This window comes from Myripristis murdjan, chromosome 23 (genome assembly GCF_902150065.1).
Source record: "Myripristis murdjan chromosome 23, fMyrMur1.1, whole genome shotgun sequence".
Classification (NCBI taxonomy): domain Eukaryota; kingdom Metazoa; phylum Chordata; class Actinopteri; order Holocentriformes; family Holocentridae; genus Myripristis; species Myripristis murdjan.
This window is the reverse complement of record NC_044002.1, coordinates 18,372,400-18,394,787: the sequence shown is the minus strand read 5'-3', so window position 1 is coordinate 18,394,787 and position 22,388 is coordinate 18,372,400. Positions and strand designations below refer to the sequence as shown.

General features: G+C 42.8%; 1 protein-coding gene across 5 annotated transcripts in view; it reads left to right on the top strand.

Moving 5' to 3' along the window:
• The first annotated feature begins 19,485 nt into the window (after positions 1 to 19,485).
• sox5 (SRY-box transcription factor 5) overlaps positions 19,486 to 22,388 on the top strand; it is a 116,839-nt gene continuing 113,936 nt past the window's right edge. For all 5 annotated transcript variants that reach the window (XM_030046211.1, XM_030046213.1, XM_030046212.1 and 2 more), the window contains exon 1: positions 19,486 to 19,662. In XM_030046211.1, the coding sequence (XP_029902071.1) occupies positions 19,586 to 19,662 (77 nt within the window). In that variant the 5' untranslated portion in view covers positions 19,486 to 19,585. The remainder of the gene's footprint in view (positions 19,663 to 22,388) is intronic.

The window sequence follows — 22,388 nt, the reverse complement described above, 5'->3', positions numbered from 1 at the left end:
AGAGGGTAGGAGGGAAGTGAGGTAACAGCAACAGGGGAAGAGGAAAACAGCAAGGGAAGCCATTTGGGACGGACAGGAGTTGAGAGGGGACTCTTTTTGCTCTAAAAGGGGTCTCAAAGGTAAATTTCACCCTCCTCACATGGATGGCATCTTAAAGTATCATTTCATTTTCGGTATCAAGCGGTCACGGATGTCACGGTTCAGGGCGCCGCTTCTCATTTCTCCGGGCGCTCCGTTTTCCTCCCGCAATCTAAAGACATGCACAGAGTTGCCCACAGGAACGAACATGTGCGTACATGTGTTTTTCTGTGTATTAGCTCTATGATGGACCAGCGACCTTCCCTGCTTTCTGCCCATTGTTTGTTGGGATAGGCCCTAGCCCCACCTGTCCCTGGTTAGTATCGACATAAGACGCTGTTTAAACTGTTTAAACCGGATGTCGCAAGCCGAATAGTTTATGGTTTCATGCGGAAATGAAATCAGCTGATGAAATGAAATCACCTTTCATTTCTGAGCTCCATTGTTGCATTAAGCAGCAAATGAAACATTTTCTTTTGTTCTTGTTGAAGTTGTTAAAGAGGTGGAGTGCTACACATTGGCCTAATATTTATTTATTTTTTATTTTTTATTTTTTTTTTAGCATTTATATTTATATTGCAGGATCCAGGCCAGACTAGATCCAGTTACTTTTTTAACAGTTATGTTGCAGTGAACTTTTTGCAGTACTGTTGTACCAATAATAGCAGCTCTTACAGTGCAGTGCTGGATGCGTGCTGGTTGACCTCACTCTTTAAAAAAAAAAAGGGGCATTTGAATGTTAGTGTATTCCTACCTCATTACAGCGTGAGAATGATGGCAGAATAACTTATGCATACAAGACAAACAGTGCGACGAGCAAATTAGGCCTCACCTTATTGCCTTTAAGAGGAGAAAGACGCATTCCACATCAAGAAGAGAGATTTTAATGATAAATTCAAATGTTTTTATGTAAATATCGTTCTATTTACATCACAAGTGAGGGGAGCGAGTCCCCCGGCAGGCAATTCATAATGTAAGGTGAACGCAGATGAGAATCAGAACCTCCGGACGGGTTAAATGATGAGATCCCCGCTCAAGCACAACTCTGTGTGTGTGTGTGTGTTCGCCCGTGTCCTAATGACTGCGCTGTCTGCAGAGAGTGGAACACAGGAGGGAATTAGTCGTCATTGCATATCAAAGGCATCAGCCATTAGAGACACAGGGTAGGGTCTTCCTAATGAGAGGGGGTACCGGTGTGGGTGTGTGTGTTTCTGTGTCTGTGTGTGGTGGCTGGGTAGGTCACATTACACACACACACACACACACACAGACACACACCTTCAAAGACTACAATGTACATACTTACACTTGAGTGCATGCGCTCGCAAGACACTGGTTACACACACCTAAATGCATAATCAGGGCATTCACTGATTGCACATTACCTTGCTGACATGTAACTGAGACACACACACACACACACACACACACACACACACACACACACACACACACACACACAATATAGACATTTAGACACCCAACATTTTTATATACATGCACACACCAAGATGTGCTCGGAGACACATATATGAAATCAAACACACACACACACACACACACACACACACACACACACACCGTGTTGCCAGGCCCCTCTGGCAGGCCTCGCCGTGCCTCTCAGTGTGGCATGGCGTGGGCAGAGGTGCCAGCGAGATGCCAAGGCTTTGTGTGCCACGCTAGATCAATGCCAGCCATCGCACGTACATAGCACACAGCGCGCCCAGGGGTATTGGGCTCACACATACGCACACACACACGCACACACACACAAACACACAACACACACCTATACTTCCTGTCCGTCCATCCGTGTATGTATCGATTCATCTCTTCATCTCGCTGTGATATACATTTACCGTCGTTCTCTCTTTCTCCCTGTGAGCCTGTGTGTACATTTGTGTGTCTGTGTGTGTGTGTGTGTGTGTGTGTGTGTGTGTAGGCTGATTGGCGATGCCCTCTGTGCCATCTGCAGCACCCCGCCCCCCACCCCCACCACCCACCCCTCCATCCACCTCCCACCCTTCTCACTCATCACTAGGGTGGGCTTAACCATCTGTGTGCCACTGAGTTCCCACAGCGAGAAATGGGAGTGGGGAGGGGGGGGGGGGCGAGGGGTGTGGGTCAAAACAACATACACACCCACACACACACACACAAACGCACATATGCAGACACACGCCTGCAATGTAGAAAACATTATTTTGATGTATAGATGATCGAGAATTGACATGCGAGGGTGCAACAGCATACGGTGGCTCTGCAGTCAAAGCACAAGCGATGTTTTATTGTCTTGCCCTTGTAATGATTTTGTTGTATTCAATCACACTTTTTTGCAAAATACAGGTCATTTGACATTCTTTTAAAGAAAATTGCCATTCTAATCAATGTTTTTCTAATGTGATACTTCAGAATGTGCATAAAAATACATTGATGGTCGTGCCTAGTGTAGGCTGGCATGCACAGGAAAAACTCTCCATCTCAACAAGTCATTCAGTCTCATATTCTGTGTTGAAATCTTGTTTTTTTTTTTTTTCTTAAAACAGGTGGCAATAATCTTCCAGTAGGAGAGATAATCCCACTTGTTTCCAGTGCTAATCGACGGGTTTCCAGAATTTTCTTGAATTAGCCTAAGAGTCATTTTCTTGATCCTACTGGGCTGATCAGCATTAGTCCGCCTTGTTTCGACATGACGGTCCTTTCCCCCAGAAAAAGTGAAATTGCATTGGAAACAAGTGGGATAATCTCATCTAACTGCCAGATTATTTCACTTGTTTGAGGAAAAGATTTTAACACTGAGACTATAGGGCTTGTTCAGATGGGAATTTTTTGCAGTGTAACACTTTGCATTTCACATTCACATAGGCATTACCAAGCTCATGCTCCTATCCAGAGAGACTCAAGGAGTGCAACAGTAATATAAATTTAACAATATTATAAGTGCCAGCATTATAAAAAACTAATTCTAAGGCTCAAAGGTCAGAGCCATTGTGCCCTGATAATATTCTTGTGACCATAGAGGGATTATGTAAGAGGGAAGAGCTTTGAAAAGAAATAAGAGCTAAGGCAGAAGATCTCACTGAATAGGCAAATGTGTGTGTGTGTGTGTGTGTGTGTGTGTGTGTGTGTGTGTGTGTGTGTGTGTGTGTGTGTGTGTGTGTGTGTGTGTGTGTGTGTGTGTGTGTGTGTGTGTGTGTGTGTATGTGTGTGCACGCGCAGTACAGAAACACACATGGGGATGGAAGATAATCAAAATATGCATTGCATATGGACGCTCTCATTTGTACTCTTTATGTGCATGTGTTAATACTGCACACACACACACACACACACATATACACATATACACACTGAGGTGTGAAAAGGCCCTTCAATTCCACATTGCCTAAGGTTCTAAATACGACTAATTATTAAATCCATTTACACCACAGTCAGTTTCTATAAAATAAATAATACAAATAGAAGAGAATTGGGGGGAAAAATGCAGTTAGTTAATGTGCCATGGACCTGCGGTGACGTTTCATGGTCTGACGGGAAAGTACACACACACACACACACACACACACACACACACACATATACCCACATCGGCGTTTGCTGCAAATTGAACCAATTTTGAAATCTGGTGTGAGTTGCCTCTATAAAATAATAAAAGTGGTGAGTTGTGGTTTGGTAATGATGGTGTGTGGGTGTGGCTGCATGCTGGTAAACGGATGTTGGGTTGTAAGAGGTTTCGGAAACTCGCCGCAAACCTCTGTGGCCACCAGCCAACTGGCTAGTAACCCTCACCTCGGGCAACACCCTTCTTTTTGCTCTTTTTCTCCTCTCCTCGTTCTCTTTTCTTGCTTCTTTTCCTCTCCTCATCACTCTCCCCTATTTCTTATTCTGCTCATCTCGCCTCCCCCCCTCTTTTTTTTTTAAATATACGTCTCTATTTTATGTCGTTGTCTTGTTTGGCTTGTCTCATCTGTTCTTAGCGACAGCCCCCCCTTCCCCCACCCCCCCAAAAATCATGCACACACACACACACACACGCACACAGTGAAACGCCATAGAACAGGTGGATAGTCAAGGCTGCCATTTCACTCTCATATCCCTGTGCCCTACCTGCCCCTCTGCAAACTACACACACACACACACACGCACACACACACACATGCATGCACACATGCACACACACTTCTGTCTCTATTGTTCTTTTCCCACGCATGGCCTTGATGGTGAAAAAGAAAAAAAAAAAAAAAGAGAAAACATCAACTCAAAGCGTCAAACCTCACACCCAATCTGCTATACGATAAGATTAGATTCATTTTCCCAGCTGTGACACAGAAAATGGAAGTGGATTATTTGGTTAAAAAAAAAAAAGAAGAAGAAAAAAACAAAGAAAGAATTAAATTAAAACTAGTAGGCGTTATTGTTAGGCGAGGAACAGTGGGTGCTTAAATATATAGGCCCAGCATAGCCTTCAGGCGCTGGATAGCACAATCTCCTCTCCCCTCGCCAATGGACTTTTAAGAAGAAAAACAAACACATAAACAGCCTTTCAGAGCCACAAAGCCTGTGTAGAAAATCAGAAAATCATTTCCTCCTCACTCTAGATTCCTAGCTTTCTCTTTTCTTCTGTTCTCTCTCTCTCTCTCTCTGTATATGTGTGTGTGTGTGTGTGTGTCTCTCTCTCTCTCTCTTCCCCCCATTCTCCCTTAGAGCAAGTACACAGGGGGCTGCCAGGGCGCATCAATCCAGGGTTGAGCTTGTGCCTTGACGTGGAGAAACACAAAGTGCAGAGATTTGGTGCATAAACATGTGTGCTCTTAAAAAAAAAAAAAAAAAAAAAAAAAAAAAACGGCTACGGCGAGCGAGGAGAGGGGAACGATGCCAAATCCCCCCATTCAAGCCTCAGACCGAAGGAGGCAACATCCTGACAGCTTTGAGGAGGGGGAGGAGGGGGGGGAGAGGGAGATGGAGAGGTGGAGATAAAGAGAACAACAGCTCCTGGGGATAAAAAAAAAAAAAAAAAAAAAAAAAAAAAAACAGAAAAAGCTTATCAAGTCTTATCAAGTAAGACATTTTCATATAAATAAATGTTTTGCTAATTTTTGTCACCGAATGATATAGCGCAGCGGTGACTCGACCTATATCCGCTTCATGATTGCTTTTACATTTCTGGTAGGTGTCTGTCTTACTGGATTTATGCATCTGTCTAAAATGGTGGATGTTTGAATACAGATTGGTGTGACTTATTATGGACATAATTGACATAATCTGGCACTAGCACACCTGAGTTGGATTGGGTGGAGTCTATATATGGACCTCTTCAGTCACATGTGGGATTATACATGCCTGATGAAGACTTGCTGTTGAAACGTCTGACGTGAAATAGCATCATGTGGGAATAAATATTTCGGGAGCGCTGATCCAGCGTGCAGGCGGCGCCTTTCAGGAAAGGTTTTTTTGCCTTTTTACTGTCAGCGAACAAGGAAAATAGGCCATTAGTGCATGCGTGCACTACGTTGTTGTTTAGGTCAAAGATCATCTGGCGCACAGGAGGTGATGTGTTTTGCGTTTCCGGCGGCAACAACAAAGGTGTGTGTGGAAAAAGTAGAAGATCTGTGCAGTTACATGAGCACTATGTAGAGTAACTCAGTGTCCATGAGCAGAGAAAAAGATGTCACAGTGCCCAAACACACACACACACACACACACACACACACACACACACACACACACACACACACCTCTTTCCCCTCTGTTTACTCCACCCTCCCACCTGACCCACCTTGGACGTCAACTCGCTTGCCGCCCTTCAACTCGCTGTCTTCTCCACACACACACATGCAACAAAGCATCAGCTATAAAATTATAAATTCTCTCAATTCAACAGCATGGATCTGCTCAAAGGGTGAAATCACCTGTAAATAAATTGTGTTTTACAAACTTAAAGTTGCAAACTCAAAACAGTCAGTCCTGCCTCCACATTCATGGCAACTTGGTTGTACAAAACCAAAAGTTAAGGCAAAAAATATTAAAAAAAAAAAAAAGTTTTTTTGAGATCGAAATGAGGGATGCATTTCACTCTCACAAGGGTTTCGTTAGATGACATGGATTATTTTGTCTCTGAGCTTCGATTTGAAAATGTGGTGAAGCTCTGAATGAACTTTTTCTGTCACTGCAGTGCAGATTCCAGCGACAGAGGTGCTCACTCAATTGATCTGAAATTTGGATGAATATGTTTATCTGCAGCATGTGCAGTTTCAGAGGCACCGTTTATGAAGCTGAAGAGGCAAGAGGGTGAAGTGGAGGACACAGGATGAGCTTATTTGGGCCGATCAGGGGCCAATACAGACATTTAGAGATCGAAAGCTAAAACCAGGACATAACAACAGGCTGGCTGTAACTTGTATGCTGGACAGTTTTAAAAGTTCTTAAAGGTGCACTCCACAAAATTTGAGGGTTGATTGAAGTGAGGAAAACGGTTGTGGCTACATGGTTGTGACTGTTGGCCCGACTGCATGTCTACATGGTCATTTCATGTTTTTTGGTCATGTGACTCTAAAGGATCCTCATTTCAATCTGCTCTGGGCAGTTTTGCATAATGCGCCCGCAACTGAATCGTCAGTGAGTGAATTGTTAACCAAACCGAATCTTGAGTGCATAGATTTGAACATGGGCTGCTTGGCCTGCTGATCCTTGCTGTGTTTGTTTCTGAGTGAAATATTTGTCTCTTTATTTGTCCTTTTCTGTCATCTATCCTTCCATCCATCCATCCATCCATCCATCAAGGTAGTACAACAGCCTTGATAGTTACATTTTATTTACCACCTCTATATTTCCACATTCCTCTCTCTCTCTCTCTCTCTCTCTCTCCCTCTCTCTCTCTCTCTCTCTGCAGGCTGATTTTAGTCCGTCAGTCTTTAGTTTGCTGTTAATGGAAGAGACAGAGCATTTGAGAAAGAGTCTGCATTGTCTGTGTTGATGTGTGTATATGCACTCTTTGTTTCGGCACTTTGTGTTCCTCTTTAGCTGTGTGCATGCATGCGCATGTATGTGTGTGTGTGTGTGTCTGTGTGTGTGTGTATTTAAGATGTCTGGTCCAGCGGCAGAGTCATTTCTCTTTTCTTTGTCAATCATTCACGTTGTATTTATTTTCTCAGGCTAGTGTTTCATTAACCCCGCTCTGACACAGACTCCCTTTCATACACTGTCTGCATTGTCCGCTCCAGCCGCTCTTCTCTCACAGCACCAAAGATTACTAATAAATAAGTGATACCAAAAACGGCCCTCATTTCCTTCAGCCATAATTAACTGACTTTATGTTTTCAAGGAGAGGGGGGGGGATCCAGCTAATTAAGAATGAGTTAAGATTTGCACAAAGAGTACAGATCGTTAATTAATTTTCTACGCAGCCATTGTCGGCGAAGGAAACAGATTTGTTTACTGTGCGACGTTTGCCACAGCGATTATAAGCGGTGTACTTGCTGAGGAAACGGGGCAGGGAAAGGTCTCCAACACACACACACACACACACACACACACACACTGCATTCCCTGTCCAGTAACCTTGAGCAGCAGCAGTGTAAATAAAGAGAAGCTCTGATCAAGACTGTCTGTCTCAGATGAATGCAGGGATGGACAGAGTTAGACTAAAGACTAAAAGACAGACAGAAGCTATAAAGAAAAACAGGCTGAGTGAAATACAGAAAAACATACTGAGACAGAGAGACAGCAAAACAAATTACCCATCAACACCTCTCTGTTGGCTTGAGATGTTTGGAAAAAAAAAAGTTGGGAAGCCCTGTTACCTCACATGTGTCGCAGCAGTGCAAGTGTGTTTACTCACGTTCTGTACTGAAGTGCAATTCTGAGGTACTGAAAGAAAGCATTCTTCAGATTGAATATTTTTACTTTGCATTCTAAACTACATTTTACTCCTAATACTAATAGTTTTATCACAAAAAAAAAGGAATGCATGACTTACTTAGTATTTTTTTTTTTCCATTTTAGTGATGCTGCCTCTATCTGAGTGGAGGGTTTGAGGACTTTTTCCACCACTGTTGTTTCATGAATCACTCAGGATAATGAAATGCTATGAAATCGCTGCTGGCCCAGGTGCAGTTGTGTACGGTCAGAAATTTACAGTTCGTCACTTCCTGACTGAAAGCAAAACTTGCAGTTGGCCCTGAAAGTAAATTCAAAACCGTCTTCTTTAGACTCCACTATACTGCCTGCGTTTTGCTTGACAGGAGGAAGACCGTAATTATGCATCTTGAAGAAAATAAAGAAATCTTGCACTAAATACAAAATACATTTAAAATTACTGATGATTTAATTTACAGAAGATTATCAGGGCACGTTTGTTTTTACCGAAATACAGTAGTTATTTTTTTTCTTTACAAATAACATGGCAGATTCACACAAGACTAAAATTACTGACAATCTCAGTATTTGTAAGCAACTGGACGTCCCCAGGTAATACAGGGCTTTAAATCTATCTCACCTCACATTACTGATAGAGCCACACTTTGTTTGAGGCAGTGGCAGGGAGAGCAGTCTGCTTGTAACTATAAGTGCACATGTATGTCTGTATCCATGTCGCCGCGTGTTGGTTCAAGTGCCGCTCAAGAGAAGGTGTGTGTGTGTGTGTGTTTGTGGTTGAGAGTGGCCTGAGCCCCCACCTATACTAAGAAGGCCCTGGCAGCAAGAGATAGCGGCTCTATCTTAATGGCTTCTGCTGCCTGCCACTCAGCCTTCACACGGGGCCCTCCGCCTCCACGTGTCTCCCCACGATAAAGCCACTTCACAGGGGTGAGCACCTCTCCATGCTGGCCTCTCGTCTGGAGCTCCGCAGAGAGAGAAAGAGAGAGAGGGAGGAAGAGAGAGAGAGAGATAGAGAGAGAGCGAGAGAGAGATTGATATCTGTGCTCAATCTGAGACAGCAAAACTGAAGGAGAGGACAAAGGACTATATTCACACCATACACATTCAAATTATTGACCATGTCTGTTTTTTGTTAAGTTATTTTGTTTTATTTTATTTCATTTCATTTGCCACTGTTACAATTTCATTTAGCAGATGCTTTAATGCAAAGCGACATACATCTGACAGCAACGATCGAGTCAGGTGAGAATAACATGAGTAAGAGTCATAAAGTTGAGTTCAAGTCCAATACAACATCTTTTTCTCTTCTTTTTAAGTCCATCCAGTGTGGAGGTGCTAACAAAAGCCCAGCATCTTTGATTCTTTCTGAAAGACTGAGGCAGATTCACACAAGACTAAAATTACTGACAGTCTCAGTATTTACAAGTCACTGGACGTCCCCTGGTAATGTTAGTATAATAGGGCTCTAAATCTATCTTACCTCTCATTACTGATACAGCCACACTTTGGCTGAGGCAGTGGCAGGGAGAGCAGTCTTCTTGGAACTATCCATGTCGCTGCGTGTCGGTTCAAGTGCCGCTTATGTGTACAGAGGCGACTCGCGGAGTGCATAGAAGCATTTTTTTTTCTTTTTTTTTCTTTCCTTTTTTTCTTTTCAGCTCCTCAGGTGTGGAGGTGTTTGCAAAAGACCAGGGTCTTTAGCTTTATCTTACAGACTGAGACACATTCACACAAGACTAAACTTACTGACACTCTCTTTTCAGGGACTTGAGTGGAGTTTGGTAGCTTGTTCCACTACTGGGAAAGTACAGAAGAGAAGAAACTAGTCTGGGACTTGTTGTGGTGGCTGTACCGGGCGTCTTTAATTGGCAGAGCGTATAGTGAGCAGGAGGGAGCGTAGACCTGAATGAGGGAGTTCAGGTAGACAGGCTGTTTGAGTTGTTGTTTTGTAAGCGAGTGTCAAGATTTTGAATTTGATGTGGCCAGCAACTGGAGCCAGTGGAGGGACATGAACAGCAGGGTGACATGTGCTGTTTTGGGCAGGTTGAAGACCAGCCAACATTCTGGATCATCTGCAAAGGTTTGAACATGCATGTGGGGAGACCTGCCAGGTAGGAGTTGGAGTAGTCAGTGCAATTAAGATATGTTATGATATTAAGAGAGCCTGTACCAGGAGTTATGCTTCAGGCTCAGACAGGTAGGGTCTAATCCTCATGTTGTACTGGCCAAATCGACATGACCAACCCATCGAGGCCATGTGAACCTTAAAGGTTAGTTCGTCATCACTCATGACATACAAGTTTTGGGCACACTTTGTGGGCATGATTTGGATTGATTAGAGCTGGATATAAATCTGTGGTTATATATAGTTACTGACTGGGATGACAAGGAGGTCAGTCCGAAGGTGGCGTTCTTTCATTCGTGCCATTCATGATAGTGGTGAAAGCATAACAAGATCCATGCCGAGATTGTGGGGTCTTCTGATGGGAACAACAGGTAAAGCTGGGTATCGTCAGCATAGCAGCAGTATGAGAAGCCATGGGAGTGTATGAATGCACCAAGTGTGTGGTTCATATTGAGAAGAGAAGGGGACCGAGCATGGACCCTTGAGGAACCCCTGTGGATGAGCCATGCAGTTTGGACACTTCCCACTTAGGGGTAGGATATGAACCAGTGGAGGGCAGATCCTGAGACACCAAGCTCAGTGAGCGTGGAGAGGAAGATGTAATGGTTAACAATGTCAAAGGCAGCTGACAGATATGGCAGCAGTAGAGCAGAGGACAGACCAGCAGCTCTAGCCGAACACAGTGATTCCATCACCGGCCGGAGTGCAGTCTTGACAGAGAGACCCCGCTTAAATCCAGACTGACGTGGGTCGTACAGGTAGTTGTCCGGAGGGAATTCAGAGACTTGGTTAAAGACCATATGCACAAGTATCTTTGATAAAAAGAGTAGAAGTGAAACCAGTCTGTGGTTTAAATAATTAATTTTTGTACCTTGTACTTGTTTTGAAAATATTTCATTATATGTGCCTTCAAGCTGTGTCTGAGTCACGTTAGCTACACTGCAAAAAAGTCTCCATCTTGTCGTTTAATCAGCCATTTAAGCCGTCTTCAAGCAAGTTAATAAGATATTCCAGTTTCCAGTGAAGTTTCACTTGTTTCAGATTTTTTTCAAGTATAAATATGTTGACACAACCATTGGAAACAAGTCTGATAATTTCATTCCATTCAGGAAATTAGTGAAATTGGGTTATTTTTTTTCTAATAGATTGTTCATTTATTTGTGACATCATTTGGCAAATCAAGGCTTTTGTTGCTCCAGCCTGTTTTGACAACACCCTTCTCTTATAATTTTGATGAAAGGAAGTGGTTTTGATATTTCTCAGTGTTTTCTTTTTCTTACTATTTGAAACTGAAATGTCATCAGGCTCAACATTGCTCGTCACGACACAGACAGAGAAAAGGAAACATCAGGAGTAGTTGATCTACAGTACTTGGTGATCTATTGATTCCCAGCGTGATCAGCTACTCCAAACATCACATGAGTTACATCCTTTTGACTAATGACAACCACTAATTTTGTGAGGGGAAAAAACTGTGGTTTGTGAATGCGAGTGTTTGAAAAAACAGATGTTTAGCAGCTGCAATACCTGAAGCTTCTATAATGTGTGCTTACAGTAGTTGTTTGCTCTTTGATTAGTATTGAACTTTTCTATTTACTTCCAAGTATAACTTTCAGAGGCTCTTAGTGGTGGTAAATCTATAAGGCAACTCATGTAGTGGTTGTTATGTGTACGCGACAACCCAAACCCTTAAGCCCTGTAAGTAATCATCAATATGAAATAATCATCTGATGTTTTTCGCCTTGCAGTGCCACAGAAGTGTTGTGGAAAGGTCTGGAAGCCTTTGCCAAATTCAGGATTTCTTGCTTTCTCTTAGAATTTGGTCTCCCGGCATCAAAGCGCAGCAATATTCAACGAGCCACGGCGTCCCCATTTCTCTCCGATTTAAATGCAAAATATGTCATTTTGTAGATCTGATCTTGCTCTCCAAACAAACAAAAAAAAAAAGCCCCTCTCAGGTCCATAACCACTGATTTGCTGCGTTGTGTCCGATGTGTGTGTCTGTGCATCTGCATAATATGGTGTGTGAATGTTTCTGAATACTGCATGTGTGGGTGATGCATGTGAAAATATATATCTGTGAGAGTGTGTGTGAGTGTGTGTGTGTGATACTTCAGGCTTTGGGATTGTTTACTGCCTGTCTCTCCCAGCCTCTGCTCTCGGTCGGCCCCTAATGCACTACAGCTGTTAGGGTCCTGACACAGAGGCCTCCCATCAACGGTTTCATTGTAATGGACTGTGCGTAAGTGTGTGTGTGTGTGTGTGTGTGTGTACCCGTGCATATTTGTGACATGCGTTTGCTTTTTCCTGTTTGTGTGCAGGATATTGTGCGAGTGTTTTTGTGCATGTGCGCTTGCATCACCGTGTACATTTGTTTTTCCTTCTAGTTGTTTTTTCCCCCCCTCTGTGTGCGTATGATCGCGTGGCTGATTGTGTGTGTGTGTGTGTGTTCGTGCGCGTGTGTGTTTGCACTCTCTATATCTTGTCACCTTCATGTTATACCTCCCTCCTCTCTTTCCCAAAGCACAACTCAGATTATGAACCTATGAATCAAGCACCGTCTCTTCAGCTGCACTTAACATCTCTTCCCTAACGCCTCTTTTGTTTCAGCCCAGGTGAAACACTCACTTTTCACCCCTCCCCTCCCTCCTCCTCCTCTTCCTCTTCTTCTTGTTAAAGGCGTCCCTTTATTTCTCGTCATTGTTCTCCCGCTGAACACAATACACTCTGGCGGCCTCGTTCATTCATTTTCCTCAGCAGCACGTTTTAACCGGAGATGATGTCTTTATCTGAGAGGCTAATTACTAAGACGCTCGGCGCAGAAGAAGGCTTGTTTACATTTGCTCTTGTCTTTCTTTTAAACTCTCTTTCTTTCTCCAGCGTGGCAGTCTGAGAAACCTTGACACCCCCCCCTCCCTCCCCCACAAGCTGAGGGCAAGAAAGCACTGAGAAAACTTTCTGCGCGCTGCAAAACACTTGGGAACATTTATTCTTTTTTTGTGTTTACATTAGGAATTAGCTTTTACAGTCAAACGCGGGTTCACAGCGAAGCACACCGTGAAAGCCGCCGCTCGCCGCGGAAACGCCAGCGACGTAAACATCTATTCAAACCGCTGCGCCAGACTTATGACAAGGGGAGAGCGAAACTTGTTGCTCGGTCACCTCGTATGAAACGCGCGGCAAATGAATACAAGGCTTATCCACATTCTCCCAGCATTCCCTAGGGGAGGAGCGGGAGGAGGGGAGGGGGGGTCAGCCCAGGTCAGCACCGCTCAGTTATGTTGACCGTTCGCCGCCGACTCAGCCGCATAATGGAGAAATTAAGTTTCTGTAATGCACAAATGAGGTTATCATTGGTTTTGCAGCTGTTTGTGGGGTCAAGGAGAGATGCCGTTTCCAATCGGGGCTCAATTTAGCCAGGGAATGCGATTAGATCGAGCCCTCCCAGTGTATTCTCTCCATTTGACCATGAATTAGATTAGGTAAATAGAAAACTAATGCCACTGATTGTTGTTGACATTGACATGTTCATATCTCTGCCTGATAGAAAGCAGACGGGGAGGAGATGGTGTGGATGGACGCGCGTTTTGTTTGTTTGTGTGTTGGTGCAGATATACGTGTGGGTACAGTATATAATTTACTGTAACATAAAGATGTGCATTGAAATCTGTCTTAATGGAGTCCGGTTAATGACTGAGCCGAGAGGGTGGGGGCTCAATTGAGACGCGCAAACGATATAGAGTGAAATATCTCCATCATAACAAATCATTTAGTCTCATATTCAGTGTTAAAAGTCTTGTTTTCCTTAAAAACAAGTGAAAAAAATCGGCCAGCGGGATGAGATCATCACGCTTGTTTACGGTGCCGTTGAACTTTTTTCAGGAATTTTTAAAAGTTTAAAGTGTAAAAAAGAAAAAAAAAATGACACTTGATTCAATAATATTCTGGAAACAAGTTGAGTAGCAGTTTTCTCATCCCACCGTCAGATTTTGTTTCACTTATTTTAAGAAGAATACAATTTTTAACGCTGAACACGAAACTACATGACTAACTCAGTTCTCATTCATACGGAATCACCGTGCTTTTATTTTGTTATTTCAGGACATGACACATTCTCAGTGGTGCTTTCTTTATTTTTCTCTGAAATTTGAAACAGTTTCTTAGCTGTGGGTAACTGTCGCCGCAGAAGAAACTGGTGTGTGTGTGTGTGTGTGTGTGTGTGTGTGTGTGTGTGTGTGTGTGTGTGTGTGTGTGTGTGTGTGTGTGTGTGTGTGTCCTCACGTGTGGGTGTAGAGTGACAGAACTCTCCAAGCATCTATGTTGTGCGTCTGTGTGTTTATCTAGGTACATAGTGACAGGGCTCTCTCTCTCTCTCTCTCTCTCTCCCTCCCTCCCTCCCTCTGTGTGTGTGTGTGTGTGTGTGTGTGTTAAAGTATCCTAGAAGTGGCAGTCTGTCAGCTCTGCTTTTCTCTCCTCTCTCCAGAACAATAGCTGGATTGGCCGTGTGTGTGACACCTAGACCACACACCCCTAATAGTGACTGACAGCACTAAGGGCTGAAAGCAGCATGCACACACACACACGCACACACACATACACACCATACACACACATATACATACACCTGAGGACACAATACATGATTGGTGAAGGTTTCACTCAGTGTGTGTGTGTGTGTGTGTTTCCATGTGTATGTATGTGTGTGTGTATGTGTGTGCATGCATGCATTCATGCGTGTGAGCCTCAGCATATGTTCTGCTGAGAGTGTTCAGCTGTCTTCTCTTTGCGACGAAGCCGCTCCGTGTCGCAGAATCAAACGTTTGCTTCGGCTGCATTGAAACAACGGAGAGGCCGCTCAGTCTCAGGGCCGCGGCGCTCGCCGTCTGACAGACTGCACAGAAAAGGGAAGAAATGATATGAGAAAAAGAGGAATTTTCTATGTCAGGTTTATTTTGTTTTACATATTTTACATTGTTCACCAAAAAAACAGACGCTGGAACGACGGTTGTAACATGAAAAAAAAAAAAAAAAGTTTTGTCTGTCTTTCTCCAAAAACTGGCAGATATGCATTTTTCTATCTAATTTTGAGTTTAAAATATCAGTTGCCTGTCAAAATAATATTGTGGGTGCTCAGTATGAGGCTGTTTCCCTAATCTTTCAACTTTTTCAGTATTTTTCAGTTTTTTTTTGTCTTTTGTCTTTTACATGGCTGTTGATTGGCCTCTGGTCCCTTCATGTGCTCAGGTGCGCGTCAGAAGGCCACTTAAACTATAGATTCACTCCTCCTTTCTAATTATCACATTAGAAAACGGTTTTAACACGCATTTATTCACATTAGAAATGCATTCATGGAGACGGGAGTTGTCCAACTTCTCCCATGTTCTTCACCCCTGAATTGATTTTCGTTGAGGTGCCCAGACCTCACTTTGAAAACCGCTTCATTTTAAGAGCTATGAATAACGATCCAAGTGAAGTCTGAACAATAAAATATCGCCCTATTGTTTCTCTTGTGCTTTACGTCTTTCTCTCAGTGAGGCTGCACATTTGTCATGTCACAAGTATGATGTGGATCACAGAGGAGAGAGAAAAACTTTCAGAAAGACCAATGAGAGAAAGAGGCAGAAAAGAGGCTGCAGAGAACAGAAATTAAAAATTAAGAAAGAAAAAAAAAGAAAAAGGAGGCTCGAGGCACTGCAAAAATATGGGAAAACGTCTTTATTCTGTTTGGCCAATTATAGTTGTCAGTTAAAAAGTGGATGCAGCCAACGTGACCAGCCCTGTGCTCTGAGTGCCTAACTGGATTTAAATGGCTGGTGAGAGTTTATGTCGAGCTGTTATAATGTTGTAATAACAGTTATTATAACAATTCTGTTTGCTATTAAAAATTGGCTCTGTATCTGAATGTGTCTTGACACCTTTTTAATCATTTGTGCACAAAACAAAAACATTTGTACACAAAACAAAAGTGCTATAAATAAATAAAAATGTTGGTAACAGCTTTTTTCCACATTTATTGACTTATTTCTTTACAAATGCACTCGCACAGGTGGCTGAATATTTATAAATGGGTGGAAGTTTGAGAATAAGAAGTCACGGGGTGGCTGCAAGTTTTTCCTCCTTCAGGGCGAAGGATAGAAAAGACATGACAGTGATTAGACGCAGTGGTGGACGTCCATCCTGAGACTCAGGAATGGTGTTTTTGCATGGGGGAAAAAAGCAAAATTACTGTTTTTCAGTAAACTGTAATCATACGAACAAGTCTTTCAATCTATACAACCACAACGGTCTGTTGTTCCAACCCAATAATACGACCCACAGGGAAAAACAGCTGAGTGAAAGTTGCATTGATTGACCCGTCCACCATGCCACCAATATCCTTATGTGGACGTTGTTAATACTGCACCAGAGTCAATATCTACAGCACCACCAGAGGTTGCTGTTTAAAATGCAACTACAGGTCGTAATAAGCTGTAATAATCATACATTTGCACTGACGTTGCTGGACAGTGATGGAAGAGGGGGGTGGCTGGGAGGTGGTTGTGTATTTACCATTACAAGAACATCATGTGATGGAGTTGAGAGTGCTGTTCAATCTGCCGTCACATCAAAATCCCTGTAAATAACAGGCAGCTACTACGATTTATGACAAAGCATCTAAGCAGTGTAAAAAATGAAACCCCACACTCATGATTTGTGCATCACTGAACCTAATGCAGGTTTGCACATCATTTGTGTTTGCATGCATTTGTATTTGGGTTATTCCCCACTTCCTGCAGTCACCGTGGCTCTGCAGTGGGCATGTGATCACAGACCGGTTTGGGGTATGTCTTGTTGAACAGGATACATTTTGTTTTAACTTGTCACAGGGATGGTGGTGTTTTTCTCAGCTGGTAACTTTTGTAAAACCACGCACGTTTACATAACCCGGCTACCGCTAACCTAGCCCCCGCCGTCGAGTCACAGGCTTGTTTTCAGAAATAATTCGCTGTAAACACCTCCGAGACAGTAATCTGTTACATCCCACAAATCCCACACTTTTTTACAAACACTCACCTGTCCAAGAGAGGTAACACAACATCTGTGTGTGCCCTCAGTCCCGTCTCCTCCCTCAGCCGAGAGGAAGCTTCACCGAAGTTCATCCAGGTCTGTCTTCGCCATCAATTTTTTTCCTCTAATGTTCCTGTGAACGCCCGGTTTGTGTTTTCCCGCGAGCATCCCAGCATCCTTCTCTCGGCCGCTGCTTCCTCCATCCATGGCTGACGTAAAATGCATCACTGCCGGTGCACCAGTGCAGGAATCTCACCACAAACATTGGATTTAAATTTTCGCCGTATTGCAACTTCCAAAGAGACTTACCTGGGCCTTCCAGACTGCACCTTTAAACGGCCCTACAGCCCTGAGCAGCCGCCACTTTGAGCTGTGCAAAACTATAACTGTCTTAAAACTAACAATTTAAGTTGCTTCATTACTTAGCAAATGTTTGCGTGAGCCAGCCAATATTTTATATATGACAAAAGCCGTTTTCAGCAGTTATAGGGGGATGAAGCTTTTGATTTTACCACGCGAAGTGAACCACCGTGACTTCTGTGTTTTATATAAGGTTTTTATCTAAATCTTCCCCCACAAGCAGGTGATAATGGAGCAGCCAATGCACATCCTTTTGTTATTTGTTGGTTTAAGTGTTGAGCAGTGGTGTAATGGAGGGTTTATGCAGGTGAACAGAGCAGCCTTTTAGAGTGTAACCGCCCATCAGCAACGTATAGGAGATCAGGTGTAACTTAACAAAGTGACACCTCGCAGAAGAGGACCACTTTGAAAAGAGGTGATAAGTAACTGGAGGGCATTTAAATCCAGTAAAAAAAATATATATAATCAAATGCTCCGCTGCGCTTCTACTTCTTTCCCTGCATCTTTGTACCTCTTTGTTTCAGTGCATTTCTTTTCTTTCCTTTTCTTTTCTTTTTTCCATGTAATTAAGAAAGTCAGTCAATATGAGTGTGGCAAGCCCGCAGCTGTCAGAGCTTAAGTGTGTCTGTAGGTGGAGTAGGTGGAGACGGCCCAGCAGCAGGAGGTTATCAGAATGACTTCATTACAGTCAACATTTGCTTACTGTACTTAATTTAGAGAAATGTGGAGAAAGTTTTTAAATGTAATGACAAACCGCGAATGATGTTGTAAAGATTTTACAAAAAAAAAAAAAAAAAAAAAAAAAAAAAATCAGACTTTGCTAGAGAAGTTGAAAATTCAGGCAACTGATCAACTTTTGTTTTGGGGATTATCTTTGTCAATATGATTAATATTATCATTTTATTTACGGAACAGGGATAACAGCACGGGTGGGTGGGGATAGTAGACGGGGAATTTTTTTTCTAAATCTTGAACCGAGTTGCGACATGAGTTTGAGATGGAAAAAAAAAAACGTTGATGGAAACTTATCTCTTCTAATTTTATTCCTGTGATGTACCGCAAGCTGCCCTTATCAGCACTGGAGCAGAAATACATATGACAGACAGTGACAACAGGAAGTCACTCAAAGTGAAGAAATCTGGGAGATAAAAACAAAACAACACAAACAAACAAAAAAACACCCATCTAGACAAGAGACTTATAGAACACATTGCAAAAAAAAAAAAAAAAATGCCACGTTAATAAGTCATTAGGTTCAAATTTGCTGTTAAAGTCTCGATTATCCTAAAAGAAGTGACCCGTGGGATGAGATAATCCCACTTGTTTCCAGAATTTTCTTGTGTCAAGTGTCATTTTCTTGATACTCGTGGACTAAAAGTGATTATTTAAAAAATGAATGAATGAAATGAAACTGTTTTTGCTTTGCCAAACCATGTAAAAAAGAAAAAAAAAAAAAAGTGTATGTGTGTGTGTGTGTGTGTGTGTGTGTCCTATAGCTCAGTGCAGTCTGTATTGTTTTCCTTTTTTTTAAGTGCATCAGGGTTCACAGTGGTCTCATCACTTTGAATTGTGCGCTGAGTGATATGTGACTGCTGTCTGAGAGTGTGAAAAGCAAGTGTGTGTGTGTGTGTGTGTGAGAGAGAGAGAGAGAGAGAGAGCGATGGCTGGACTTGAGGAAGGGGGCAGCACTGCTGTGCATTAGCGCTAAGGGAGTGATGAGCCCTCTGGCCAAATGGCCCCTCCCCTTCACACACACACGCACACACACAAATACACACACACACACACACACACAGGGAGAGAGAGGGATCTGCTGCTGGCCCTTTAAGAGCTGAGCCTAGATCTCACAGCTTACAGCGAGGGAGGGAGAAGAGGAGGGACAGAGGCAGAGAGAGAGAGAGAGAGAGAGAGAGAGAGAGAGGGAGGGTGTGAGGCTGCCAGTGTGTGAGGAAAGAGAGAGAGAGGGAGAGAGAGAGAGAGAGAGAGAGGAACAGAGAGAGAGAAGCAGCAGTGTGTGTGTGAGAGGTTGAAGGATCACTCCTATCCCGTCTTGTTTTGGGGAGACTAACCTTGTGCATCTGAGCATTGTGGGACTGTTTTATGTTGTTGTTGTCGAGAGAGACGGACCCTTACTCCAGCATGCTCACTGAGCCTGAGCTACCTCAGGAGTGTAACAGGTACGTGACGCTTTCCCCCTCTCTCTCTCTCCCTCTCTCTCTCTCACACACACACACACATTCACACACAGATGAGAGCGACACAGGACAGGACAGAGAGGGAGAGGGAGAGTGGAGGGAGAACAGTGGAGAAGAAACGGTGTGTGTTGGGAGTGTGTTGTTCGGTGCTGAACTGTTGGCTGAGTTGGAAGCCTGAAGTGTGTGTGTGTGCGTATGTGGTGTATGTATGTGTGCGAGTTTATGTGTGTGTGTGTGTGTGTGTTAGAGAGAGAGACATAGGAGGGGAAGGGTCAGAGAGAAGGTGGAGGAGAGAGAGAGAGAGAGAGTGAGTTGATGATTGACTCCTCCGCTTTTGGGCAAGATATTATATGCAAAGCGTGAGCAAAGCAGGCATCATGTGTGTGTGTGTGTGTGTGTATACATCTGTGTTTGTGTGTGTTTGTGTGTGTGTGTGTCCAAGCAGCAGCGGAGGTAATAGAAATGAGTAATGAGTGAAGTCTCTTTCTCTTCCTCTCTCTCTCACTCTGAAGTTTTCTATGTCAGCCTGTTGTTCGATCCATCCTATAGACTTTAAAACAGTGTGTGTGTGTGTGTGTGTGTGTGTGTGTGTTTGAGAGAGAGAGAGGAAGACAGAGTGAGAGAGAGAGCTTTACATGTGTGTGTGTGTGTGTCAGAGTCAGTGTGTGACCCTTTCCTCTCATCTCATCACCACAACTTTATTTACTTCTGCTTTACCCAGGCAGCTATTTATACACCTCTCGATAAGCTCACATACTATTAACCAAGTGAAAAAAAAAAAAAAAAAAAAACTAAAGGAAAAAAAAAAGAAACCATAAAAAACACAAATACAAAAAAAATTAAGCCAACTTGAATCTTTTTTTTCCTTTCATTTTTTTCCCTCACCCAGAATCTGAAAAATTTGCACCTCCTGCCTCAACCTGTTTTTTTATTTATTTTATTATTATTATTTTTTTTTACATTTACCATTTCTCCCCTTAATCCAAACTCTACAAGCAAACACTGAATAATCCTATTGTTAATCTGCCCGGTGTTATTTCTCTCTCTCTCTCCTTTATGCTAATGTTAATCTTACTGTGCTCCTCTGATGTTGTTGCTGTTGTTGTTTTTTTTTTTCCCCCTCCTCTTCCTCTTCTTCTTCTTCTTCTTCTTCTTCTTCTTCTGGGCCTGCTTCATTTAGAGGTGTGAACCCTCTAACCTTGCCCTGCCGACACTGTCAACACAAGTGGCTTTTTGCCTGTGGAATAATGGCCGTTTGATGCTAATGCTGTGAGAGAAAGATTATGTTATAATACCCGGCGTTTTACTGTAATACTAACACACACACACACACACACACACCCCTCTCTCTCTCTCTCTCTCTTGCTTGACTTTTATTGCATTTAAGTAGCGCAATGTTTTTGCCCAATGAAACTAATCTTTTGTTCCGAGATAAACTGGCGAGGGGGGGGGTTGGTGGTGGTGGTGGTGGGGATTTTCAGGGGCCCTTGAATTAAGAACACATTTAGATGTGGCGAAAATGTGTTTTTAATAAACCATTCAATCCGCCAAAGAGGTTGAGGAGAGAGAGAAAAAAAAAAGATAACAACAGCTAGGAGGAATTAAAAATTTAAAGGATTACACCGAAAAGCAGAATGTATGGAGATAAATGCAGGGATTACAATGACTTAGGAGGAGAGCGCTTAAAACTCTTGCTTTCCAGTAATGCACTCCATCACTGTGGCTCTGACCGCGGCTGTGTGTGTGTGTGTGTGTGTGTGTGTGTGTTTGTGTGTGTCAATGTGTGTGTGTGTGAACGTGTGGATAGATGTATGCATGTGAGCGAGAGAGAGTATCTTCCATTCTGTGTGTGTGTGTGTGTGTGTGTGTGTGTGTGTTTCGAGTGTGTGTGTGTGTGTGTGTTTCGAGTGTGTGTGTGCGCGTCGAGCAGCAGTCTCTCCACGGTGGCGAGTGTGTGTGAGTTGCCAGTGTGTGTGCGCTCCAGCCTCGGTGGTCGTGATGCTCTCGGTTCCTGCATCTCTGTAAGTGTCCGTTCTTCTTCTCCTTCTCCTCCTTCTTCTTCTTCTTCTTCTTCGTCGTCTTCTTCTCCATCTATTCCCATTCTCCTTTTTTCATCTTTTTCTTCTTCCTCTTCTTCTTGTCTTTTTCTCCTCCCTCTCTTTCTCACAGTTATCAGAATTAATCGGTGATAACTTCTGATTAAAACAAAGAAGTTTCTTGATGATGGTCTGTCTGATAGAAAGTGTTTAGACTGTATTTAAAGGTGACAAATCATTCATGCAGTATTTTTATATTGTTTTTTTTAATTTTGTTATTGAGTTACAGAAATGTTTTAGCAATGTTGAGAAATAGAAATCAGTGTTATTCTTGTTTTATTTTGACTTAACGCAAGGCTTTGGATGTGGGATTTTGACACTTTTCAGTACTGAGAGTATAACCTATGCTTTGACATATCTACAATATTTCTGTGTTTTATTTTGTTTTATAATACTGCAGTTTATTGTTATTGTTATTTTTTTTTTACTCTTTGATTATTATTTTTTTGTTGTTTTTTTTTTTGGACGTTCAGCCGAGTATTATAATCCCCGTTCCAAGCTCAAAAATAGCGGAAAGAGAGTGCCTTTCGTAAACACGGCCTCGTGTGTTTGCACAGACAGACGGAAATAGACAAACAGAGAGACGGAGAAAAGCCAAAGAAACTTCAAAAA